This window comes from Lycorma delicatula, chromosome 3 (genome assembly GCF_047948215.1).
Source record: "Lycorma delicatula isolate Av1 chromosome 3, ASM4794821v1, whole genome shotgun sequence".
NCBI classification, from domain to species: Eukaryota; Metazoa; Arthropoda; class Insecta; order Hemiptera; family Fulgoridae; genus Lycorma; species Lycorma delicatula.
In genome coordinates, this window is record NC_134457.1 from 129719083 (window position 1) to 129746924 (window position 27842).

At 30.8% G+C, this 27842-nt stretch overlaps 1 protein-coding gene across 6 annotated transcripts in view; it reads right to left on the reverse strand.

The window, feature by feature from the left end:
* The window catches only part of Trpm (transient receptor potential cation channel, subfamily M), a 747840-nt gene that overhangs the window by 104895 nt on the left and 615103 nt on the right, over positions 1 to 27842 (reverse strand). For all 6 annotated transcript variants that reach the window (XM_075360566.1, XM_075360569.1, XM_075360568.1 and 3 more), the window contains exon 3: positions 4439 to 4604. In XM_075360566.1, the coding sequence (XP_075216681.1) occupies positions 4439 to 4604 (166 nt within the window). The remainder of the gene's footprint in view (positions 1 to 4438; positions 4605 to 27842) is intronic.

Sequence of the window (27842 nt, forward strand, 5' to 3'; positions counted from 1 at the left end):
AGTCTGGGATGAGGCCAAGTTATATTGTAATCTCGAATGGGTGACACCTGAAACCACTGCCCATACATGAAGAATGGTTTAAGGGAATAGCTAAACACAGAGAAGCTAACTGCAGATATCCTAAAGAGGAAGGAAAAGGATTACAGAGAATGGGGGGCAGACTGAAGCCCAGGTGGAAGATGTTGGGGGGGAAGACAGAGCTGCTGTTCGTCTGTGCTTGCACAGGTGTTGGCAGTGAGGAGGCACGGGGTCTACCAACCCAATGGTCAAAAAAAAAAAATTGGAGAAAAGTCCCAGTGGATGGGGCCGGATTCCAGGAACGGCATAGCTGGACCCAGTTACCCCCGCCTTTGAAGTTAGAGGCAGGCAAATTAAACTAAGAAGATCCAGAACCAGTCGGCCAACCTGCCATGCCAGATCCTACTGCCAACAGATGGGGAAGCTCATTAGAGTTGCAAGAACACGCCCCTGGACTGAGTCATGCTTGACTGCAGATCCAGTCTAGAGGTGTAGAAAAAAAAAAGAAGGGTCTGAGTCGATGCGAGTAGAATGTACATTGAGGGTCTAATCTTTATTGAAAATACAGTTAATAGTGATAATTATTGTGCTGTTTTAACAAACTTCATTAGTCGGTTAAATGAACTGGAAATTAATCACGGTTGGTTACAACAAGATGGCACCACAGCACATGCAGCTAACATAACAGGTCAATGACTTTTTTATGAAATGTCTTTGGCAAACGAATCATTTCGAGGGGTTTGTGGCCTGCATGATTGCCCAAGCTAACCCTCCCAGATTACTTTCTATGAGGAGCAGCAAAACAAGCAGTTTATCACAACAGACCATGCATGATTGACAAACTAACAACCACAATAATAGCATATGGGACATTCCAGTACATCAGCTGATGTGTTTGAAAATAAACTGAAACATCAGTAGTGTTGTATTGATATTGGAGGAGATCATTTTATAAACTATTCCAGTTATTGTAATATCCATTTCTACAAAATAATGAAATAAAAATACAAAGTAATAATTAAAAACGTTTCATCAGTACACTTCCATAATTCCAGTGCATAGCAACTTTCCGAACGCACTGTACTCCCATATACACAATTTTCTTAACTTTCTACATTCTACGTCTACATCTCTATCCTTTGCAGCTTACTTTTCTAGGTACCTTTTAAACTTTATATTTACATCCACATCTGTGTTTGTTCAATCCTGATAACAATTAAAACAATCCATTGTAGAAAAGTTTTGTATTGATCAACATATAGTGAGAATGGCCAGAACTGAAGTCAGTGAGAATTAGTAGTGAATGCTGAAGGTTTAGATACTTGAAGAAAGTATCATTGTCACTGATGAAAGTCATTTTTTGTGTGAAATGTATTATCAATGATGTCACAGGAACACACATTAACAATGATATTCAGGTTTTGATTTCTGAGTTTACAAATTACTAACTTGCACCAGATATTTGATTTTCAAAGATTTAACCAATTTTCTTTATTCTTACACCAACTGATATTTTATTGCTTGCTTGGCTGATCAAACAGACAGTTCAGAACAAATAACAAAAAACATTTTTGGCTGCCATTGATTTTCATAGTGGTCAGAGGTTTTTTTTAAGTGCATATTTCAGGATATAATCTTAAGATTTTACTTATCTACCAATCATGCTGCTTTGTATATGTAATTGTACGAGTATACATATGTATAATTATTTAAAGGATTCAATAATTTTCAACAGATTTCAATATAATTTAATTAATTAATTTCAATAAAATTTTCAATAATTTTTAAATTGAATTTCAATTTTGAGACTTATCAAGTTCAAAGCAGTTATTGCTATGAAATATGGGTAATAAACTAATTTAAATGGTCTTTGCAACATCTTTTCAATTCAATGATGATGCAAATAAATAATTTAAAGTTACCTTGACATTTTCTGACTCCTTCTTTGTTACAAATATATGTACATCCTTTGCATGTTACAAATATATGTTTTTTCAATGTAAATACATTACATCTATCAGATCTCCATTGCTTAATTCCAGGCATGCTCAGCCAAAGAGCCATCAAATACACTAGTAACTTTTGATGTTGGTTTATATTGTGTTAAGTCAGCAACAACCACATGTCTGTAGCACCCTTTGCAGGCAAACTTTTCTATAATCAGACTAACTTCCTCTTCGATAGTAATAACCATATTGTTACGATACACTTGTGGAACTGATTATATATTGTTTATTTTCTTGTTTTGATTGTAATTTCTACTTTCCATACATGCGTAGGCAGTGTTTTCAATTATAGTCTATGCTTATAATGAATTTTATCGAGCACACTGCTGTAATAGAATCATTGAATAACTTGCTGACATCTCCACAAACACAGTTTAGAAACAAAATGACATTGCTTCTATTAACATAAAGGTTTTCAAAATAATATGTTTGAATATTTTTTGGAGTGAAGAGGTTCAATAGTGTTTGGTAAGCTATGTAAATACTACATCATATTATTATGCATGCACAATGGATTGCTCAGTAATATATGCAATATTATATCAACCACATAAACCTTCACCACCATTAGAATATTGTTACTGACCAAAACTGATAATAATCATTAGTTTCTACTCTGATCATTAGTGGATTCATCTTCTGAAGTTTTTATCAACCACAGACCAAAGCCTGTAATACTGATGTGCAATTTGGGATTAATAGGATATACCACTAAATATGCTTTTTGGGTGTTTAGTGGTATCAACATAATTTATTGCTTATTTAAAAAATCTGATATGGACACTACATGACTTCCTTGCACGCCTATTAAATTACATATAAATATTTTTTGCTGTACTTCATATAAACTTATTACATTTGAAAGTGAGATACAATCCTCTAATTCTTTAATAAAGTGGATAATTACACTATTGCATTGTGGTGGAAACCATATTGCATCACATTTTTTTGTGGTGTCTGTATCAGCATTTTATATTAATTTTGTTTCATGTTGCTCATGTAGTGTAAGTGAGAACGTGTTGGATTTGTAACCATGCACACATCAGTTCGAATCTGACTTCATATACATATTTTTTTTTAATTTAAATATATTGATTTATTAATAATTATAAACATCTGTAAAAATTTTTGAATTAAAGTGAAAAGTACATAAAATTTTATTTCACTAATAACTTATGATTTTTTTTCATATTTTTTTCTTCTTGTTATTGAATTATTATTTATTATAATTTTTTTTTACTATCAGAGGTTAATAATATTAATAAATCAATATATTTAAATTAAAAAAAAAAAGTAAAAAAAATATATGTATATGAAGTTGGGTTCAAACCGATGTGTATTCCCCTTGTAAGATCAAAATATTTCATTAATTAAAATTCTATTTGGCTATAACTCTGGAACCAATGAAAATAAGTATCAATTATAATATATCATTGAAAAGCTCTTTCTCAATGAGGGCTTATTACTGCAGTTAAGAAAATGAGGGCTCTTTTTTGGACATTTTTGGTCAAGTTGATTGCAATCAAAAGGAACCGTGCACAACCAGATGTTACAACAGTCCTAAATAAAAATTTCAACATTCTATGGCTAATCATTTTTGAGTGATGCAATATGCATATGTACATATGTATGCACAAACGTACATACAGATGTCACAGCAAAACTAGTCAAAATGGATTCAGGGATGGTCAAAGTGGATATTTCTGTTGAAATCTGAAAACTGAAATTTTTTGTGATCACAATACTTCCTTTACTTCGTACAAGGAAGTAAAAAACTGTGATGGATACAAACAACTAACCAACATGGTAAAGAGTTTCATCTTCCACTTTTTCAAATGCTGAGAGGGTAATTAGTTGATATAATGAGGTATTGGGATCTGGTATAAAACATGTTGTAAGCGATTAAAATATGCTGCTCACTGATTAGCTGAAAATCCATTATGGCATCGTAATTTATAATCACCTAATCTACTGAATCAGATGATTGAGTTCATGAGTCGTGAACAAACTATCCATCACAATGATACTACAAAGTCCAAGATTGCATAGCACAGAATCGGCTACTATTTACTACAACTATGAATTTTAGTACTAAGCTATAGCCTTCTGATAACTTGCTGAGTTAAATTGTTATTTTCCATTAATGCATAATTCACAGATGACTTGGGTACTTAATTCAGCTGTGTTCATTTTTTTTCAAAAAAAAAAAGAATCAATTTGTTTAGTGAAACAATAATATCTAGTTAAGTAACTGTAAACTTAAAAATACAAACTAAGTTCACAAAATTTAAATTAATAGGAAACTAATTTATAATAGAAAAATATTTTCATGTATTATAAATTATGCTTCTCATATTATGGTAATAATAGTAATTTAAACGATGCACAAGTATGATTTTCAAGCAATAGATTACCTGTGCTTTGCTTGGATGAGGACCACCCTGGAATTCGATAGTTCCATAAGCATCTGTAGATGAAGGAAGTGTGTGCTTTGCAGGAGACCATATTTCATCTGGATCAGGCCGGTCTGTTTGTGCACCAGTACCACAATGGAATGTTAATGAAAGACCACAGCAACATCTGATAATGATAATAAAGTAAATGTTATATCTTTTAAAAATTTTAAATTTTTTATCATACATAAATACATTTTATGCACATAGAAATTTTGTATATTTAGGTATAAAAAAGTAATTAAAAATAGGTAAAACATAATAATGGTAATAAAGATTGTTTTAATTATTAATATCCATATCACTTAAATTGCACAACATTAAAAACTTATGAAAATTATTTAGCATATATTTATTTGTCTCATAAGGTGATAAAAAATTCTTGATTCTTGCCAGTCAATTGTAAATTTTATTCTTTGACATTATTATGACTTTCATGTACAGTTTAAATATGAATGATACTAATGACAAAAATTCACAAAAAATATTATCACTCCCTGCTTCTAATATTATTAATTAATAATGAAGTCTAGAGTTGGTAATTAAATATGTGATGAACAGTAAAGAATAAAGTACAATTTTTAATAAATAATAAGTATGAAAATGTTTAAAAAAATTGTAAAAGGTAGAATCTCTTTTGCCAAAAAAAAAGCTTAAAATAACACAACTACTCCATTTATTTTATTCATTATATTCTTACAAGTTAGTTCAGCATTCCCCAATCATAAGATGGCTTTTGATAATGATTAGCCAAATATCAAATTGGTATAACAAAGTTATAAACATAAACATACACAAATGGCATTAACACATTATATATAGTGATGCCGAGATGACTTCACTGTTATTGTAGTACCAGGTTAAAAAAATAAAAACTCTGAACTAGCTTAAAAGCAGAGTTATCACTTTATCAAGTTGACTAAAAAGCAGCTAACAAAAAGAGTAACATGGTGTTACAAATAAAGCCAATGCAACAATTGACAAAGTGTTATTTATCCAGAGAATAACTGATCAAAGACAGAAAATATGAAGAAAATAAAGAGACAGTGAAACTCATCCTTGATGAGGCCTAATTCTCAAGGTATATTAATTTTTTTATTTCAGTATTATGGACAAAAAGCATATTTTACATGTATATTTTAACAACTTGTGGGGAGTCAACTAATCTAGAAACCTATATGCTAAACATTTCACCAACTGACTTATTAATACTTACATATAACCAAAAATAGCCAAGATGTTTACAATTATAGTAAAAAGTTATATTTAACAAAGACTTGAAAAACCATTGAGAAAACTATACATTGTGAACATGAATTTTAAAAACTTTTTTTAGGTAATAATATACGCTTCAGTCAGTAGACATACAAATTTTAAACTAATTTACTTAGTAAATTAAATTACTTAAATGATCTGCTGTAACATGTACATTTAAAATTCTTATTTATACCCATGAAATATCTGAGTAACCAAATAAATTATTCCCTGAACACAATACTCAAGTTTAACAAAATGCCCTCACAATAAAATATCAATGGGAGAACAGAACAACCACAAGTTTTTACATTTAGGTCAACATTTTCTCACTTTCATAAATAAATCATTATAATTCATAATCTAAGCAGCAGTATTATTTTAAATGAACATTTACTCAAAAAGCTAGGAAAAAAGTTTGAAGGAATTACACAGTTTTCCATCATCCAATAACTTACAAGATGAAGTCCTACAAAAAATCATAAATAATAACAATAGTAAATAAAATATTTCTTACTTATAGAGAAAAACACAGAAATAATTAACAAAATGCCTATAAATAAATAACAATAAATGTACAAAGACTGAAAAAAAGAAAGGTTTTTCACTGAATATAAATTATATGCAAGGGACTATTACAACCATTTTTAATTCTAACTTTTTTTTAAATTACTCCTTTGTGTATCTACATTTTTCATTTTAATTATAAATAAAAACTGAAATACTCATAGATTAATTCTATAATTCTGTACTTTAAACTGATATAACTTAAATTTATAAGACTGATTTCTTTATAATTTAATAATAAATCCAATTTTTTTGCACCAAATGAATTGATATCTTTTATTTTTAATGTAATTAAAAAATGATATTCAAATCTTTAAATAGGCATAATTTTAGAAGTATAAAACTAGTAACCAAGATGGCTGAAGTTTTTTCTGACAACATACAGGATGCATATCCCAACTATCTAAACAACCCACCAACATTTAACTGAAAAACAATTATGCACTTTCCAACACTAACATATAAAATATAAAGAAAGCACTCTTAACAATTACAGTTAGCAAAAAACAAATAACATTTACTTCTTTAAAAAAAATACTTCCTTTAACAGTGTTTTCATCTGGGCATGTAGGTGGCAAATTTACCACCAGGCAAGAATTCTTTAAGTTAGAATTCCACTAGGTTGAAAAATACTATGCTTAATGAAAAACGTTATGCTTAATTGTAATACAAATCTAGAAAGATTCACATGAATGACACAAAAGCCAGATTTGCACCACACATCATCAAACACTGAATATAGAGTTCGCAAGATTTTCATACATTTATATCACAATGGTTAAACTTTCTAATATCAAGAAAAAGAAAGAGCAATCAGAAAAACAGGCACAAAAAGAGCACTTTGATGCTAGTGCTAAAGGAACCAAGTCAAATAAGAAAGTAAATAATAACTTTAAATATGATATTTTAATACATTACAAAAGACACTGCATTGTAAAATGCGTGTCAACAACAATTAATCATCCAACCAGAACAAAAATTCATCAATATTATTAAACATTGGTTTTTTAGAAAAAGTGATCCTTAACTGATGTGAATTTGACCATTTGCATATTATCCTTATTTGACATACATTTTTTTCTAAAATGCTAAAATGCTACTACTAGGAATATTCTAGGGATTGTGGAACTAACTATCAGGTATGTAGCAAAGATTTATAAATTTAGCATCTGACCCAGAAGCTCATATATTCTTTTTAAATGAACTATATACAATTAGAATTAATTTTTAGATTTCTAGAAATATAAGAAGCTGCTTTGGTGTCCAACATCCTTTAGCAACATAAATAACTTCACAATGAACTAAATTAAGGAACAAAAATAAATTAATCAGAACTGTCCTAAAACACTTACCAACATTTAATTCAATGAAGATGGTCAATTTTTAAAATCAGCAAGCACATTCTTTATCAAAACAACATTATGCACAATTTAATCTATTTTTACTGCACATCAAGTTATACAAAAACAATAGGGACTAAATACAAAAACATAAATGTCACCAACTACTTTATGTACTTAGGAAAGATTATAAATAGATAAAACACCAATTGAAAATAGAATATTAAAAACTGGAGAGGTTCAGATTATCACCAAACACATCTACAACAAGAAGAACTTTCCAAGATTGTGAAATTTTATAGCAAGTCTAGAAATCTAATGTGACACTGAAACATTATACCAAACCAACCTCAAAAAATTGTTCAAGTTCAAAGGAAGCTTACTAAGGAAAATCCATGGTTCAAAAGTAACACAGAAAGGATACAGAGTGAAACCTAACAAGGAGATCTACCAAAATCAAGAAGACTTAGAAACAATGATAAGTTAAAGGTTAAATTTCTTGGGGAATAAGCTCAAGATTGACCCAATCAGATTAAATAAACAACTCTTTGACACGCTTAAGAAGATGGAAGGCAAATCAAATTACCTGAAGCAGATAGAAGACCTACCAAAGGATAAGCTTGAATGAAGTTGACTGTTGCATTAGAGATAACTTCTGAAGAATAATTTACAATATAAAAGATCTTATGCCAAAAAAAGGACAGGAGCAAAAATGAAGCCATGCAGAAAAAATGAGAAAGCATAGAAGAAGTTAAAAGAAGCTAAAAAGAAGCGATATCCCTTAAACTTTATGTTAACTTCTAGAACATTTTAAAAACTAAAACAAAAAACAATCATAAATATTGTCTCAAAAAAACCATTTTGAAAGTTTTGAAAGGTTTGAAAGGTTTGAAGAACCATTTTGAAAGTTTTTAAAACTTTCAGAAAGAGATTTTCAAAAGACTGATAAAGGTCTGTAAACACTAAACATTTTTTGGTAACAAAAAGAAAAAAAATTAACATTATCTGAGTATTTTTTTAATAATAAAAATAAGAGTTTAAAATAATGAACTTATAAAATAGTAAGAAAATATTAGAAATACTAAATTGCTATGATATAGATATTTTAGGAAAATATTATATTTAAACTGTTAATGTGAACAAACCAATAGACAGTTTTTTAAAAAGGTGATTATCATAGATATGCAAAATAACAGAGGGAGGGGATTCATGCGACTTTATTAAACAGTATCTAAATTAATTCTGTGTGCCTTAATGAATGCAGTCACTTTTATGTTATTTTTATTAAGGTATTTACTAAAAACTGCTACGTTATTTTTTTATGAAGACTGATGATACATTCAGATACAGAAAGCACAATTTTAAGGTGAATCACTCATTACTCTGTTGGTGGTAATGTACAGAATTTATATGTTTATGCAGTATGTTATCCTGAATATGCTTTAATTTAGATTAAAACCAATACCTTTGGGCTTGCCTTTTTTTAAATAAAATTTTGATATATTGCTAAACAATAAATTTTACAGTACTTATCACACATACATTATTCTTGTATAAGTTCAGAAAGTTTTCTCTTCTTTAGGTTGAGTGACCTGTTCCATCAACAATAGCTTCCCAATCACTCACTGCAATCTACCCAATATGCAAAATTCTCTAGATTCATATTAAAGCAGTCTATTTGCCAAATGATGGACTTGCAGTCGTTGAAAGTGCTCCTTTAAATTACTTTATTTCATCATAATTGGTTCTACATTGAGTTATTTTTTAATGTCTTCATTCCTAAAAGATCAATTCTTGTTACTTCTTTTAGCCTAAGGAAATCCATCTCAGCAGTCTGAACCTGATTTTTATTTGTTGCAGTTATTGTCAATGTTTCTAATCCAAATAATAAAGTTGAAAGGGTAAAATTCTATAAAATTTTAAAACTGTTTCAACTATTGATGATGCCATGTAGTTACTGAAAGTATGTTACCGTTTCCCATATATTTTACTAAGTACTTGAGAAGTATTACAGCTCAAATAATAATAAATGGCCACTTATTACAATTTTCTAGAAACTGAAAACAGACATTAAAAAGGTAAAAATGACAAATGCAGAAATAAAATATTATAAAAGAGAAGAGATAATATTATCAAAAGAAATTTTCCAAGAATAATTTTATCAGAAAAATATTCATATTCAATGAAATGAATATGATCATAGTATGTTGATTATTTTATAACTTTTTACTTCCTATAATCAGTGAAACATCAAAGAATTAACAAACATAATGAGATTAGCTGTAACTCCAAGTGATGGAAGTTGTACTATATTAGAACAATTTTGTGGATCATTACACTGATAACTGTTTTAATTATTTAAATTTAATAATTACTTTATGAAATATTCTATACAGTTACATATCATAACAGTTAAAATAATAATTAATTTCAGAAAAACCTGGTTAGATTGTTTGATTAAATAAGAAATGCTGAACCTTGGTGACTAAGTCAGAAGAAAGCTAAATGCAAAAATCAAGAGCCTTGGGTTCAATTGTCACTAGCATATTACTATTAAAAAAATGAAAATGACTGGTAAATTGATTGTCAAGTATATCTAACTAATGTTTTATATCAAAGATATAAAATATATTTTTGTTTGCAAACTATTTTTAAAATGCTACAATTATCTGAAGAACTACATTAGTCAATTAAAATCACATTAACACTAACCTATTTTAAACAAGAACAATACAAAACTTTCATCTATAATGTAGAAAAAAATATTGCTTTGTTTTCATGTACTAAATTTTGCTTCAATCTTTATTCTCTCATAACAGCCAATGAAAACAGATCCAATGAAAAATATTAATGTAGCACTTTTGAATAAAAACCAATTATTATAAGTGGTATAGTTCAGCGAAGTGGAAGAAAATTAACAGCATATGGTTTTAATCAATACAGATCGGTTACAATGCAGATTTACCACATACAGTCAATAAGACTAACGTTAGTATGGAAAAATTTCATTCAGTATAAAGAAAAAATTTATATTGGAGAAAAATTTCTCCAATATAAAGTAAACTTAGTTGCTAATTATAAGGAACTTAACTTTAATGGACATAAAGGAAATTATAACTAAAAACCATAGAATATTCTACAAGATTTTTTAATTACTTAAATCACCAATGTTTTCATTACAATAATTAAACGTATCACAGGCTATATTACCACCAATGTTATATAATGTATATATCACCAATGTTTTCATTACAATAATTAAACGTATCACAGGCTATATTTAATTAAATAAACAGAAAGGAAAAAACAAGACAAAATGCTGTTTAAATTTACAAAAAAATAAAACTAAAAAATGTAAACTCTAGTAAAATTACCAATAAATAAAAACTTGATGCAAAAAGAAACTGAACCAGTTATAGAAAATAGCAGTAGACACAATTATAAGATTAAAAAAGGAAAACTTTATAAGATTACTTATTTTTTTACACAGTTAAATGTAGTAATCTATGCAACATGATTGAATTTAACAACTCAGTTCTGGAACAGGATTAATAATTGGATTTTTTCATTTCAATTATCTAAGACACTGATAATAAAATTAATATCAAAAACAGATCATTTCTTACATGATCACATAATTTTATTATAATTACTGTTTATTATTAAAAAAATTTATAATATAACTAGCTAAAATGTAAATGAGAAGTTGAACACTACATTTATAATTGCTGACAATGTGTAATAGAAATGGAAGTGACAATTTAATAACTGCTAATAATTTGTCATAAAAACACAAACAATAATGTATTATCTCTAAACAAAAAATACTACATAACTAAATAAAATTTTTCAAGTGTACAAATAAAAATATACATTTTTAGCATTTAAATAACATTATCGACTATTTCATAAAGCCCATAAAATAATTTAATCAGTTTTTACTACCATTCTGTTGAGTCTAATCAACTCACATCCTGATCTTTCAATCCAGAGTTGTAATACAAGTTCATTCATTCCATCAAAAAAGTGATGCAACTGCTTACATTTTCTAATTCAATAAAACTATATTAGTATCCAGAAATTAGTAGAATATCATATGAATCAGTCCATAAAATTAAATACCAGTTTAACAGTCAATATCTTACAAAACTTTCTGAATGAAAAATTTAACAACAGGTACATGAAATTTTGTGGATAATTACAACAAATTAAATAACTATGAATTTCTAATACTATAGAATAATTAAAAAATGAAAAATAACATTCTGAGGCCATTAACATCATCAAGGAATATCACCATGAAAGTAATTAAAGGGTAGTGAATCAATTAAATGTTACTTTTTGAGTAAAAATAAATATAAAATAAAAGTTTTACCAGTCAGGGAAATCACAGTTATTCAATACATACACATTCACTTATCTTTTACTTAAGAAATTTTTCTTATATGTGTATATAAGAAAGATTTCTTTATCTTGCGTGTTCCTTCAATGTTAATGGTTACCAGATTTACTTCCTCTGACAGTAATAATGTACATTATACATTAAATCTCTACAGTGAGTAGTGTGAAGACATCAATTGTAGGACAAAAAATTACCTGTTTTAATGTGATCAGCTTGAAATGATGATGTCAATAATAAATTTTGGATTACAAAGAATCAATTTAAAGAAGAATTTTGATTTAAAGAAGAAAATTGACTTTTCTCAACAAGTGAAAAATATGCAATATTATTATTCTGAGAAAGGCTGTCTCTTTCACAAGAAAATTGGTTATGGTGTCATATCTCCAACAATCATTTTGTTATGGCATCTAGAGACTAATTTTATTATCTAACTATGATTAATTCTAAAGTAAAGCACCCTAATATTTAGCTTAAATAAAATTATTTAGCTTATGATCTATTTTACAAGATGATCTTATTCACACTAGTAGTTTACCATACTGCTTTCATAATGTACATTGCTTTTTCTTGAAAACTTATAATATTAAATCATTTAATTATCATATTTTCTCATATGATTTCAGTTAAATAAAAAAATCCTGAAAAAATATAAAAATATACAGAAAAAAATATATAAGCTGTAAGAAAAGTAAAATGATAAGTGCTATTTATACATCCTCAGAATTTTAAATTATGCCAGCTTTTTAATTTTACAAATACAAATCACTAAATAATACAATATAATAAATATAGATATAAAAAAACTTAAAACATCAGGTTAAGAAATATCTTAATTTCTGTTTCCTAACTGTTTAATAACAAACTTTAACAGTTGTTAAAGTTTGTTAGATAACCGACAAAAATGATACTTAAATGAAAGACACACAATAATAATTATTTTTTTTTTTGTAATTTCTAGCTAAATAAAAATATTTTTAATAAATACCATCAAGCCAATGTGATACAGATTCTTTTTCATACAAGTAATAATATCATTTTAATAATAATTCTTACTGCACTAAATACAATTATAAAATGTTTACAGCATTAAATGTAAATCTATATAACGTAATGTTATCAATTCTGAATGATGCAAAAGAATTAGAAGTTGTGTTAAATTAGAAGGAATTATAAAGTAGGTATTATGTATCTAAGACAAGATTGTAGAGGTAAACAAAATATGGCTTCTTCACCTTAGTAACCAAATGAAAAAGACTGGTCTGTTACATAAATTAAACACAGTCTTGTAACAGTACAACTAGAGTACCACATCTAAGTAGAAAATAAATAGTTTTTCATATTTTATAAAAGTTTTTATATTATACTATAGTATTTGTATTGATTATGAAATGCAATCACATGGAAGTAAAACTATATTAATATTACTGCATTGTTAATAAAAATAAGTTTTTATACATTTTTGAACCAAGTTATTCCAAAAGGTACAAATTATGTATGATTATACAAAATTCACACCACGATCAACTGATACACATGATTCATCATTACATTATGTAATGTATAAATAATAGTTGTAAACCTTTTGAATACAATTATCAATTAGTAAATAATTTTTACAGATTTATGTATTACAATGTAAATAATGTAGTGTATTAATAAAAACCAATTTTACTAAATACAAAATAAATAAATTATCAAAAAAAAAAAAGTTTCCAAATTTAAAATAAAAATTGCTAATTAAACTATACTATTATTATTTCTGCTTAGGATTTATTCAAACAGATGCCATTGTTATAATGGCCAAACAATAAAACTTAATTAAATTATTTCTGTAACATAAATACTCATTAGATGAATATGCAGCAATGCATTTATTGCGTTGTTATTATAGCTTATTTTTAATAAGCTATAATGATCGTCATGACCGTCAGGGCGGTCATGAGGAAGCTACAATTATATGAGGAGTCCCGCAGAGGAGAATAGTGCCGGAGGGCAAGGGGGGGGACAGGTCCTCGGCCGAGTGCCTAGGAGACCCCCCCGTACGTGTGGGGAGTCGCCTGGGTGCGATGAGGCCGGGTACACTCTGCTCGTGCGTCTGATGGTGGCTACTAAGCCACTAGTAAGTGGTGTGACTATTTAAGATTTCTGTTTTGACGGCTTTGTGGGTGTTGTGGATGTTATTAGCTTGTCCTATTTTCTGCAGGTCTCTTGTGTGTTGTTCTTGTCGGTGTATGTATTTGACGTGCTGTATGTGTTGCTTCTAGTAGTGTTGTTGTGTGGTGTGTAACATTGTTGGATTGTTATGACTGTGTGTGTGGGCAATTCCCCCTTCTTCTGACGAAATGTTTTTATAAGCAGTTCCATGAAGGGGGAAGTCAGGGGTGGAGGTTTAGTCAGTAGTGCATAAGGTACACTTATGCATACACCCTTCCTGGTTATAACTGGTGGAACCTATAAGTGAGCCCAACACTGCTTAAGTGCCTGTAAATGGAGTTCCTCCACCTCAAAAAAAAAAATTAATTATCTGGCCTGATAAAGGTTTATTTTGTTTATTTTTTTAAGAATAAGTTACTACTGATTTTACCAAAGACTCTGCATTCATAAATAAACACACATGTTAAAGTGATTGGCATGTAATATGGTAACAAAAAAATATCATTTTTTTTTATTATTAAATAAGACATCTAAGGAAGTTATAAAGAACCTAATTCTGGATTAATCTGAATTTAAACATAATTTAGATTCTAATATACGGAGTGTCCCATAAGTTTCCATACATAGGAAAAATAAACATTTTTTTAAACGAAAATCATCTTTATTTATTTTAATGTATTTATTATTATTATTTATTTATTTTTATGTATGGAAATTTATGGGACTATATTTAAATTTGATTAGTTTTTTATGTTATTTGGCTACTTGGTTATAGGTTGTTCTTGAAGGCCTAAATATTGAACAGAATTAATGTATAAAACAGTTATTAAAAACTAGTGAAAAAGCTACCCCCAGAAAATAAATTATTGTTTCAGTTTATGTAATTTTCAAGAGATTATATTTATATAATAAAGATTTTTTTCATAGAATATTTTGTAATGTAATTACATCATAATTTATCCATTACAAAATACTTAAAAAAAAAAAAAAAACAATAAATGATTGCAATATATACAATTACCATAAACATGAGCATAAAAAGATTATATATTATACTATTTCTCAACAGAAAAGAGTACATTAATTTATTACTGAACTATCAGGTTCAGTTTTTGTTATGGCATTGATGTATATTAAGCCCCTGAGGTAAAAGAGATACTATTCAGAGTTGCTACCTCAAACAGAAATGGTGTTCACTATACAGCCAGTTTTTGTAGTTAACAGGGTGTAACTTATAGAGCTGCATATCAGTTATCCGATTCATTATGCTAGTATACTGATATTCAGTGCTGTCAGTGAAATAACATATACAGCACAGAGATTAAAGGGAACAGAAACAGTTTCGATTTTCTCAGATATGCCTAGCTTGGGATGGTTGTTATTCTTGAAATATGTCAGGATATGTCATGGTTGATGGTGACTTTTCTTGCATCAGATTGTCCATAGCCATTCTGTTATGACATCTAACACATCCAGATAAAAATAATAAACATACAAACAATAATATTATGCTAAGAAAACATTACAGTAATTTTTATCAGTTAATTCTTTTTATACACGAGTTTTATTGAAAATTCAGTTCTTTCTAATTAAACGGCGGCCATTCTAACACAGCCCGCTGCGACTGTTAGGTTGAGGATATAAATAAAATCCTATACTGTGTACATGTTAGTTTTTTGTATAATAAATAAATATAATCTAACCAAATGTTTGAGTTTTTTTAAAAACATCAAATCTTCGTTCTGAAAACAGGTGGTTTTGTTTTTAATGATAATTTCAATTATCAATAAAAAAGTTGTGATTTATATTTTCACACATAACACACAAATTATTATTGGTATAATAATTTAATATCATTAATATATATATGTTTGTTTGGTTCGTAGCGTTCCTACACCATTCATCCGAATGCGATGAAACTTTGGTGAGTTGTGCGCACGCCCGCGAAGGTTTCTGAATTAGATTGGACCCGCTAGATGGCGCTGGGGTCGAGATATTTGGAAAAATAGCATTTATGGCCCGATTTGACTCATATGCAGTATATATGTAATTGAAAAGAAATATTTTTGCAAAACACAGACACGCTAGGTGGCGCTGGGGTTCAGGTATTTAGAAAAATTGTATTTATCGACCGATCTGGCTCATATTCAATATATACATTAGTTATGTGAAAGAAAATTTTTTTCAAAACCGTACTATTCCCGCTAGGTGGCGCCGGTATCGAGATATTTACGAAACAAACAAATATACAAACAGACTTTTTTCTTTTATATATATATATATATATAAAAGGCAATGTTCGTATATATGTCCGCTATAGAATAAAAAACTACGGGATAGATTTATGCGCCCGAAAAAGAAAGAAGGGGAAAAATAGAAAAAGGTAAATGGAAAAGAAGGGAAGAAAGGAGCAGGGGAAAAGGGAAAGGGAAAAGAAAAATATGAAAAGAGGGAAAGGAAAAAGAAAAGGGGAAAGAAACACAGAGAAAGGGGAAAAGGGAAAGTTACATTTTGTGAAGTTCCGTAATGTTCATTTTTTTAAATGTTTTATCAAAGTTTCAATTCTGTTCATTTAATCTATATATATGTACTCCAATCTAGCAATACTGAAGCATTGCCGAGTCTGCTAGTATTAAATATAAAAGTCCAAATAAATGCTTTTAAAAAATTTGTAACAGTACATACACAATAATAATAACAATTATTTAAATCGCAATATATTATAAAAGATAAGTAACAGCTGATCAATAAAACAAAAGTAAATTATCATTTTTCATGCACATATTCATTTAAATCAAAATTTAAAATCATTATTTTTTACATATTTAATCAATTAAGTATCATTCATTTAATTATGTTTTAATTCAAATACTTATTTTTATTTATTATTTCCATTATGTATAATTTTAATTCTTTTAAATAATATTTTTTTTTTTTAAATATATTTTATCAAATAATACGAGATATATTTGGTTTTTAAATAACAAAGTTTATTTATTTCCTTCTTATTCTAATTTTTAATTGAAATATATAAAATCATTTAATTTTTCTTAATTCACAACTCTGTTTTATTAGTTTCTGAGAAGAGAACCTGACTTGGTAACATCCTTTATTATTTTATCATGTAAGTGATAAAACAACCATGTAGTGATCTAAAAAAACCAAGACACATCCATTGATGACTGTAGTTAAGTATGCCAATTCATCAAGTGAAACTCTGATCTTTCATATTTTAATGTAATAAGAAAGAGTCCTAAAATATTTTATTATGATTTAATTATAACTTATTTTATAAAGGAAAGAATTACTACAATTAAAAAAGCAAATACATGCAAGTACCCCAGCAGTAGTTTCAATATTCAATATTTTTTTCAAAACAAACATTTCAATTAGCTACGACTCTTACATAGCCACAAAAAAATTAATGAATTTAAAATGAATATTTCTACAAGTCTGGAAGAACATGAAAATATATTTTATTGTGCATAATGAATATTTCTGAGAATATGACAGTAAAGAGTGCAGTAAGGAATTGATTAAAAATAACCCTAGTAAGTGAATTTGTATTAATATCTGATCTGCAACAGGTGCTTCCAACACTGCTTCTGTCAACCATTACTGCATATTGCATAATATAAGTGATTTTTATCACCATACAATCTAATAGTACAAGACTTTACAGGTCATGAATGCACAAAATATTTTATGTAGAATGTGGCCACTGCTGTTAGAGGATCAGATGAAATTGCCTCCTTTTTTAAAAAAAAATAATGATATTAACTAATCATGATAAACATGTAAAGAAATTTTGATAATTCTGGCGGTTATGGCACAAATATGGCTGTTATGTTCAGTTACGTGATATTAAAAATAAAATACTCAAAATAATTGATTAAAATTTATTTTGCCTGAGTAATCTCAATTAGAATATGGCACTAATAATGCAAAAAAAAAAACAAATTAACACAGATATGAGTATAATGATGCCTAGACATTGGTATTCATTTGTTCAAAGGGTTTATGAAAAGAAAAAAAGGCTAGAGGTATATCGTATAACCTTCTTCTTTATCTAAACTTTTTATGAAAACTATTTTTATTAAGAGGGCAAAAGCTAGTGAAGGAATGAAAGTTGATTGGTCCAAAATTAAATGGTTGAAGTATAAAGTGGGATTGATTCCAGAAATGAACACTAGTGATTAAACCAACTATTTATATGTTTTTAAAAAAAGATTCATTTTTTTTGCAGTTATTTATTTTTCGGTACTATGTAAAAATTAATATTGTATCATACGTTTTCAAAACATTTTAGATATATTACTACATTTCTTATATTCTGAATTATGTCATTAAAAATGGGGTTGACAGCTGATCTAGACATCTGTCAGTGAATTATACAAAAGAATATTATTTTCAATAAGGTTATTTTTTTTTCATATTCTTTTAATGTTTATGATCATTGTTTTTTGTACTTTTGATAGTGTAATAAAATATGGCTATTACTATTAAAAAAATTAAAATGACTATATTTCTAAATATCAGTACCACACATAAATATTAAAAAAATAATTGGGAGAACAAGATGACAAAATGTGATAAGTCAGGGAAAGAGAAAAATGAAAATATTTTAAAAAAGAATCATTGATGATGAATTTTTTTTGCTTGAGAATTTTTTTTTAGATTCATTAAAAAACTTTTAATTAAAAATGTGGTTTTTACAGTTGTTATTATAATGAATTTCAATAGTGGGGTATAAAAAAATAATTAGCTTTTTTGTAGAGCATACAAAATGCTTTCTTCATTTTTCTTTCATATCTTTTTTATTAGTTTTCGCTTAACTACAAGTAACGTCATAAAATATTTAAATTACTCAATTTCTTTTTTTAATTAATTTACCATTGATATTTGCTTCTTTACCACATCTTTTTAACTGATAAAGTAAGGCCCTCATTTTCTACAGCCACCTAACTCCATAACCAGGCTGTGCAGGTTCTAAATAAACAGAAACTTAGATTGACTGTGTACTATAAACCATATTGATAGTATACCATGCAAATATTGAGTTCATTATTGATTCCTCAGTAAACAACATAGGGTTTCTTAGGAAACATCCATTATTCAATGATATACATATGACTGTCTACATATGATATATATCTAAGGTTTTAGAACAACAACATTTACTTGTATTAACTGAACCGAACAACCTTGTGAATTAAACATTCAATTTGATTATTACTTTTTTTACATTAGTTTGGCAACTGAGTTTACATTTTTTTCACTATTACCAGTTTTTAGATTTTTTACTACTATAAATCAATGGGTAAATACAATATCTTACGTCAACTTTACCATAATAAGAAATGAAAGCAAATAATTTAAAAGAAGCACAAGTGTATAAATTATGATTTAAAATTCAACTATTCATACACTATATGAATACACAATATGTCAATTAGTTGATTAACAATTAGCTATTAGAAGTTTATAAGGAAAAAACTTCATTGAGAGAAATAAACGTTTTAGATAGTTTAGCAGTAAAAATTCAACAAATTAAAAATTAAAAATATCATCAATTATTCAACAAAGTGCAATTTTAATACAAAAAAGGAAATGTAGCTTTGTTAAACAAAAAACATCAATAACATTTCTCTCAACTCCTTCATTTCAAATTAATTAAATAGAATACAATCTGTGAATTTTACATAATTAAGCAAATTTATTCCTTTAAATTATCATAAAACTATGATAATATTTCATTTTTGTTAATTGTTAAAGAATAAATCTGATTACAAGCTTTTTAATATTCAGTTAATACCAGATCAAAATTATCTAAAACCAAAAAAAAAGAAAATCTCCAAATAATTTTCATAAGACAATAAGTTACAAAGTAGTAATCTTCATGTTTTGTAAGTAATACTCCAACAGAATTAATAACAGTATACAGTTTATTTAATATAACAATAATAATACAAATGATTTTATATTAACATGCATATAATATTTTATAAATTTTCAAATAGAGTAATTTGTGGAAGAAATATGATAAAATTAATTTACTCAACAGAAACGATAAACAGTTATTGATTCACAAACAAAATTTTCCAGTTAAATACCCAGTTGAAAAAAACTGCAAAACCTTGGTAACAAGAATATATATAATTCATAGTTTCCATTTATTGAAAGCATTTAATCCCCTACCATTTTCTTACATAAAAAATTAAATCATCATATGTAATCAGAATAATTAAAATACTCCATAAGTTTGAATTTATTTTTACCAAATTTGGTAATTATTATTTGGTAATAAAAAGGGACCCTTACTTGCATGCATTATAGAAAATGAAACAATATACATAGCACATTTACATTGAAAATAAAATTGAAAAAGGTAATAATATTCTAAATACAATTAAAAAGAAATTTACAGTTTACAGGAAAAGCAAGATTCTTCTTTTTCTTCTTCTTCTTGCAAACAATAATTTCTTACTAACAAGTTATTTATAATTAATTAGAACAAAATGATGCAACTGATAAAGTGATGTCCCTGCATTATTGATTAGATACAAACAATGTGTAATTTAAAAAAACCTTGGAAGCATCACATCATGTATAAATGAGAACTGTTAATTGTTTTAAGCAAACAGAATTCAATAAGTTTGAAAAATGCTACTAAAAGATATACAATGGAAATATAGGTGAAAGCGAATTTGAAAATTGAGATCAATGCTTTGTAATATCATTTTCTATGTTTGTTTCTGTGGGTAACAACATAATTGGTATTGACAGAACAAGCTAAGAGGAAACTGTTAATATATCACAATAAAAAGCACTAGAAAAAAAAGAAATAGAGACTGATGAAACAGAAGAAGATAACACAATGAAGAGTCTACGTATTTATACAATTTTCAATCGTCATTGTATTGTCAATTGTATTTATACAATTTTCTAGTATTTCATTACCGGCTTGGTCTAGTGGTGAACACGTCTTCCCAAATCAGATGATTTGGAAGTCATGAGTTCCAGCGTTCAAGTCCTAATAAAGTCAGTTATTTTTACACGAATTTGAATACCTGATCGTGGATACCAGTGTTCTTTGGTGGATGGATTTCAATTAACCACACATCTCAGGAATGGTCAAACTGAGACTGTATGGCAAGTGCCACTGTCGTGTTGTAACCAGCAGTCACCATTATTCTCTTGCAGTAAGGCTATGAACTATTGGATAGTTTCTTGGTGGATGGCAGCATCCACAGTTTTTTCCAAAAATAAGGGTTCTATTACTTGTCACTTTGCCAAACCATATGCCTATTTTTTGTGGGTGTAGGGGAGATTAAAAAAAAGTGTGAATTTTCAATACTCCAGCTCTGGTAATCCTGGTTATTAACATATCTACCATGATGAATCCTTGCTTCATCTGTAAAAAGCACTTGATATAAAATACCAATGTTCCTTTTAATGAATTTCTTGAACCATTGATAGTAGTGAATCCTTTTAGCATAATCAGCAATAGTTAGCCTATTAAAAATCTACATTTGATATGGATAAAATTTCAGCAGTTTTCTCACTTCAGTGTGGGCTGAACCTAATGAAATGTTATTTTCCTGGCCTAGTCTCTGCAAAGATTTATGAGGAGATCTTCTAACTGTCACTTTAATGTCCTGAATACAACCTGCATTGTTAAAACTTTGCACATTTCAGGTATAACACCAAACCTGTTTTACAAATATTTTACTAACTTCTGAATAACACTTTTCACTGATGCTTCCTTTTCACATTTCTCCCTGAACTTTCGCCAAGACACAACATGAAATTTTATCTCTAAATAATTTTCCATCATGAATACATGTTCTTCAGCAGTTAACTGCAATTTAACCAACAACAGCACACAATTACACAACCTTGTTCAAAAGTCAATGCCAGACACAGACTAGCAATACTCAAATGTGGAGGTAATGAACCTCCACCTACAGTCATACAAACATGTTCCACATTATTTTATCCATCTCACATCAATTATATGCATTTTAGTGGTGAACGCATCTTCACAAATCAGCTGATTTCGAATTTGAGAGTTCCAATGTTCAAATCCTAGTAAAGGCAGTTACTTTTATATGAATTTGAATACTAGATCATGGATACTGGTGTTCTGGTGATTGGGTTTCAATTAACCACACATCTCATACATATCATCCTCATTCAACCTCTGAAATAATACCTGATGGTGATTCCCAAAGGCTAAACAGGGGAAAAAGGAACACTGTATTTCTGTTTAGGTGAGGTAGATTTTAGATGGAAAATTCTGTGTATAGCCATGGTCCTAAATCAACTAAATCTAAAACTACAAAACAACTAACAACTAACAACTAAATCTTAAATAACTAGCAAATTGAAAAAAAAAAAAATGTACAAATGTGAAGCTTGTACATAATCAAAACATTGCACAATAAGATTAATTTTTATTGAAACACATGTGAATCTATATGTCTAAAATGAAAATAATGCATAGATCTTAATTATGTAATGTATAGTGGTGACATAAGAAAAGGAAAATTTCTTTGGTTAAAATTAATCACTAGTATCTAAAATAATTCTGTAATTAGAAATAAATGTATACACTGTTAGCTAATACATAGGAAAGAATAAATGCACTTAGAATTAAGAAAGCTAGACAGCACCTTATACGGTTTAACTAAATTTTCAATAAAAAATTCTTTATTGCCAAGCTGAAAATGAAGGATTTAAAAATGTTTAGAAGAATTTGGTAATAAAAGATATTTGTACAATTCACAGACCTAAATTATAAAAGTAGAAGTTGAAGTCAAGATCAAGTAACAATGGTTGTATTTTTTCTGCTCAATCTTTGCATTCTTTTTGTTAAAGTTTCTTGAGTTTCTTGTACTGTTTTTTGTTTGCATTGTTGGTTTATTAGTTCTGTTATTATTTTATTGTGTTCTTTTGAAGTTTTTAGTTGTTTCTTTAGTTTTTAATTACAATTTAAGAAGTTGTTTTTGGTAGTAACCTGGTGTTGCTAAGGTCTGTTTATTAACAAGTTTGTTTACATTAAGTTAGGATAATATTTAATTAATTATCTTCAGTTTTGGAGTTTCTTTTTATTTCTGTGTGACATGCCTAGGAAGAAGGATAAGGCACTGGGAAAGTTGGATACCTTATCTTGGGGCACCAGGCGTAGTTGTTCGAGCCTCAAGATGAGTACCGGGAAGGCAGATCATGGTGTGACCGACACTGAGTGCCTGCTGCAGGGCATCAGGGTGGGCTGGTGATAAGCCAGCTGGAGGATTCCCTGTATCCTGCTGGATGGAGCTGGCTGAGGCTTTGGCCAATTTGGCCAATTGGCTTTTGTACAATTGAAGACGCTATTGTACAAGCGTCTGCAGTGGAGCTGGAGGACACCAATGTACCTCCTACAACTATCAACTATTAACCCCCTTCCACTCTTGAAGAAGAGGGAAGGCCTACCCTAGTAAGAGGCAGAAGAGCGCCTGATAGTCATGGATAATTGTGACAGTTTAATGAAGGTTGTCAACACTTTGATGTCATTCAGTGAAAGGGGAATTACGACCATGAACATAGTAACAGGGCTGGCTACATCCTCAGAGACAGAGCCAGGGACGTGGTTGTTATTGTCCGTGGGATACCAATCATGGCTAAAGACAATGACGACAAAGGAATGCAGATTCTAGAGGTGAGTCAGGAGGAAGTTAGGTGAAAAATAGATAATGTACTGAGTTCGGGTACGATGGAAGACCTAGAAGCAGTAATAGGGACCCGATGGCAGTGGGACAGATTCCAGACAATAGAAGTCACGCGAGGTAAACCTCCAGCGATGGACGATGAGACTAAACTTTTCCTGGTTCCTGGAAAATAATGGCAAAAGAGTTTATATACGGATGTGATACAGGAGTTGGCGGCGAGAGGTGGGAGACAAATTGAGCACAGGAATCACCATACCTAGTGCCACAGTAGTTAAGGACTCTCGTGATACCAAGTATCTCTACTCGGAGGATGCAGATGAAGACAGAACTAGTATTTGCCATAGTTGTAGATGAAGGTAATGAAGACATGGTGAAGCATGTTGTGAAGAAAGTAAGAAAGGCACAAAACCATAGTTTATTAATGATGAGCTAGGAGAAAAATTCTCTAAAGTTATTAGAGTTCTGAACCAGACAAGAGGATAAATCGGGGGAAAACATGGCCCCTTTACCTTATCGATAAAGGAGGCACACCGTAACAGAAGACGCAGGGACCTCCGACAACTCTAGTAACGATCAAGAAGACTGGTGTTAGTTATGCAGACCTCGTCCAGCAAGTGAAAACGGGTCTAGGGGATGACCTTGCTGAGGATATTATGTCAGTAAAGAAGGGGAAATTGGATATGATGGAAATCAGGATCTGGAGTATATCTACGAAGAGGGAGGATATGCTGAGACGTCTAGGCACCAAAATTGAAAACGTGGTTGTAACAGAAGGGTCAAAAGATTGGAGAACGGCGGTATTTCACATCAAAGGGATTGACTCAGATACCACAGCGGAAGAGATAGTAAAGGCGATTCGTAAAGAGGTGGGGTGTCATACGCCGGTCCGGGAGTCAGGATTGAGACCGGCTTATGGGGTGACCCAAAAGACAGCCATTAACCTACCAGCCCGAGAGGACTGGTATACAAGGACCGGATAATTCTGGAATGGCATACTTGCAGGATAGAACCCCGAATGGATGACATGATGTGCTATAGATATTGGCGGTTTGGAAATGCGTTAGCAAATTACAGAGGGCCCGACCGGGCCAACAATCTCTGCTTCAATTGCGGGGGAACAGGCCACAAGATTGGTGAATGCATAAACCCTACAAAGTCCCTAGACTCCGGCGTAAGAGGACACCAGACCGGAGACCCGAAGTGTGAACATCATCGCATATGAACTGCCTTCAGATTAATGTTGGCAGAAGGTCAGTCGCACATGAGTTAGTGTGGAATGCTGCGATGGAGAACAGCATCGAATTTATTTTAGTAGCGGAACCGAACCACAAGAAAATCTCTAGAGGGTAGCTAGTTGATGAAGAGTGTGACGTGGCAATAATGAATGTCAACAATCGCTTTGTCATATTGGATGTCGCAACTAACAAGGAAACTGTGGAAGTGAAGTTAAATTCCTTTCACCCTAGTGAATGGCTACATTTTCCCAAGCTGCGATGATGCGGAATTTGACGAGTTATTGTTGGACTGGAAGCGGTGTAATCAGAAAAACCGGTGATTATATTCAGAATGTGCTGAATTTGGGGGGGAACAGGTGGACCCGTCGAGGTTTTAAGCTGGCTGCTCTTCTCGGAGTTTTAAATTTTTATGTTATAAACACGTCGAGAGTGCGGACTTTCATTGGACGAGGAGAAGGTTCCATAACACCACTCAGTCCATAACAGTGATGTCCATAGACATCACTGTGGTAACGGAAGGGCTGCTCCAGAGAGTGATTTCATGGGAGGTCTTGGACGAGGAACTGATGAGTGATCACTGACGAATCGATATTGCATTGGACTGGAGAGTCCGTCATTTCAGCCCAAGGGTGGTAAATGGAAACCTTCACGTCACAGACACAATCTTTTGCCAATGCCGTAATTGAGAGAGTGGAAGGAGTGAAGGACTTGACTCCAGAGGTCTTCCTACAAATTCTTTGTGAAGAAAATGAAAAAATGAAACCAAGGAACGGTAGGGACAAACGTAAAATATACTGGTGAACTAATGAAATTGCAGAACTACGAGTTGTGATGCGATCATGCGGCGGAGAGAACAATGCAAAGAGCAAGACGGAAACGACGGCGGAGGTGGCAGAAGCTGAGCTCACATACAAGATCGCACGTGGAAATCTTAGTGCCACAATCAAACAAGCAAAAAGAAGAGCCTGGGAAGAAGCAGTAAGACACCTAAATATTGTCCCATGGGGCCGGGTGTATTGGGTCATACTAAGGAAGTTTGGCACGCCGCAGCCCACACTATCCAGAGATCAAACTCAAAAAGGGATTACAGAATTATTTCAAACCACGGAAGAACCCCGCGTGATTGTCACAACACAGGAAAAAGGATTACTATAGAAGAATTACACGAAGAAGTTTGTAGAATACATACAAAGAAGAGCCCGTGTCCAGACGGGGTCTCGGATATCCTATAAAGGCGTTAGAAAAATCACATCATGTCTTTATTGGAGGCAATCAACAAGGCGTTGATTACAGGAAGTTTTCCTACAACATGGAAATATTTCCATATTTTGGGTAAATTATTGTTGATCCCGAAACAGGTGAATGCAGGTCAGTGACAATCATACAGACCATATGTTTATTGCCGACGATCGGCAAGTTATACGAAAGGATTTTGGCGGGACGAGTTCAGTCTGAGTTAGAGGCATCCGGAAGATTGGCGCCACTGCAATTTGGGTTCACCAAGAGAAAATCCACAGTTATTTCATATCCGAGGTTTATATGTAAGGTTAGTGAGGTGGATAGAGACAAGTAAAGCGGGCACCCGACGGACCAGAAAGATACCATTGAAGGTCCTCCTGGATGTCTGCAATGCTTTCAATAGCATTCTGAGGAGACAAGTCTTGGAAGAAATGCGGAGGAGGAATAAAGTTCATACCTAAGAACCTCAATAAGTAATTACCTGACACCAGTAGAAAGAGGAGAAATACATTTCCGGATGTATGGGGGAGGTCCTCCAAAGACCTGTGCTAAGCCCCCTCTTGTGGAGCCTGGTTTTTTATGGAGTCTTGAGGTTGTGGTTCCCAGAGGGGGTGACACTAGTTGGGTACGCCGATGATTTGGCGATGCACGTTGATGTACCCACAGAAGATGAAGTGGTGGAAAAGGTGAATAGAGCCATAAGACAGATAAGCATGTGGTTGGCGACAAGGAGGCTACGACTCGCTCCACAAAAACACAACTCGTGGTTGTGACAGGCCGACGTAAGATTAGAAGAATTCAAGTTACGATCGATGGGTTAGACTAGAAAAATGGGGGCCAGATGGGGACCCAGAGCTGCTAAAATAAAGCTTTTGATGATAGCAGTGACTTCTATATTGTTGTATGCAAAGTCTGCATATTTTTCGGCACTAAACAGCAAGAGGAATGTGAAGATGATGACATCACTACAGAGACGAATGAATTTAAGGATCGTGGCGGTGTATCAAACGGTATCGGCGGTGGGGCGGGAGTCCTGGCCGGAGTACCGCCAATTCAGTTACGGGCTACCCAATTGAAACGGATCTATGAGGGCATGGACAGGTAAGATGCCACTAATCTCTTGCTGCAAGAATGGCAAGAGAAGTGGAGTGCTGCTACGACTGGGGTGTGAACAAAGAAATTTATTCCTGAGCCAGGACAGTGGTTGGGGAGAACACACGGCGAGGTGGGGTACTATCTGTCACAATTCCTCTCTGGTCATGAAGGATTTGGTGTATTAAACCTGTGTAAGTACACAGGTTTAAAAGAAGGGAGCTCCCAAATTGTGTCTACTGCGGTCAAGAAGAAACTTCCTGCCACACCCTTTTTTGAATATGCACGTTGGGAGGATCTAAAAGCCAGATATAACATAAAAGAGTTTACCATAGAAACTACAACAAAGTATATGTTGAGAGGTAAATA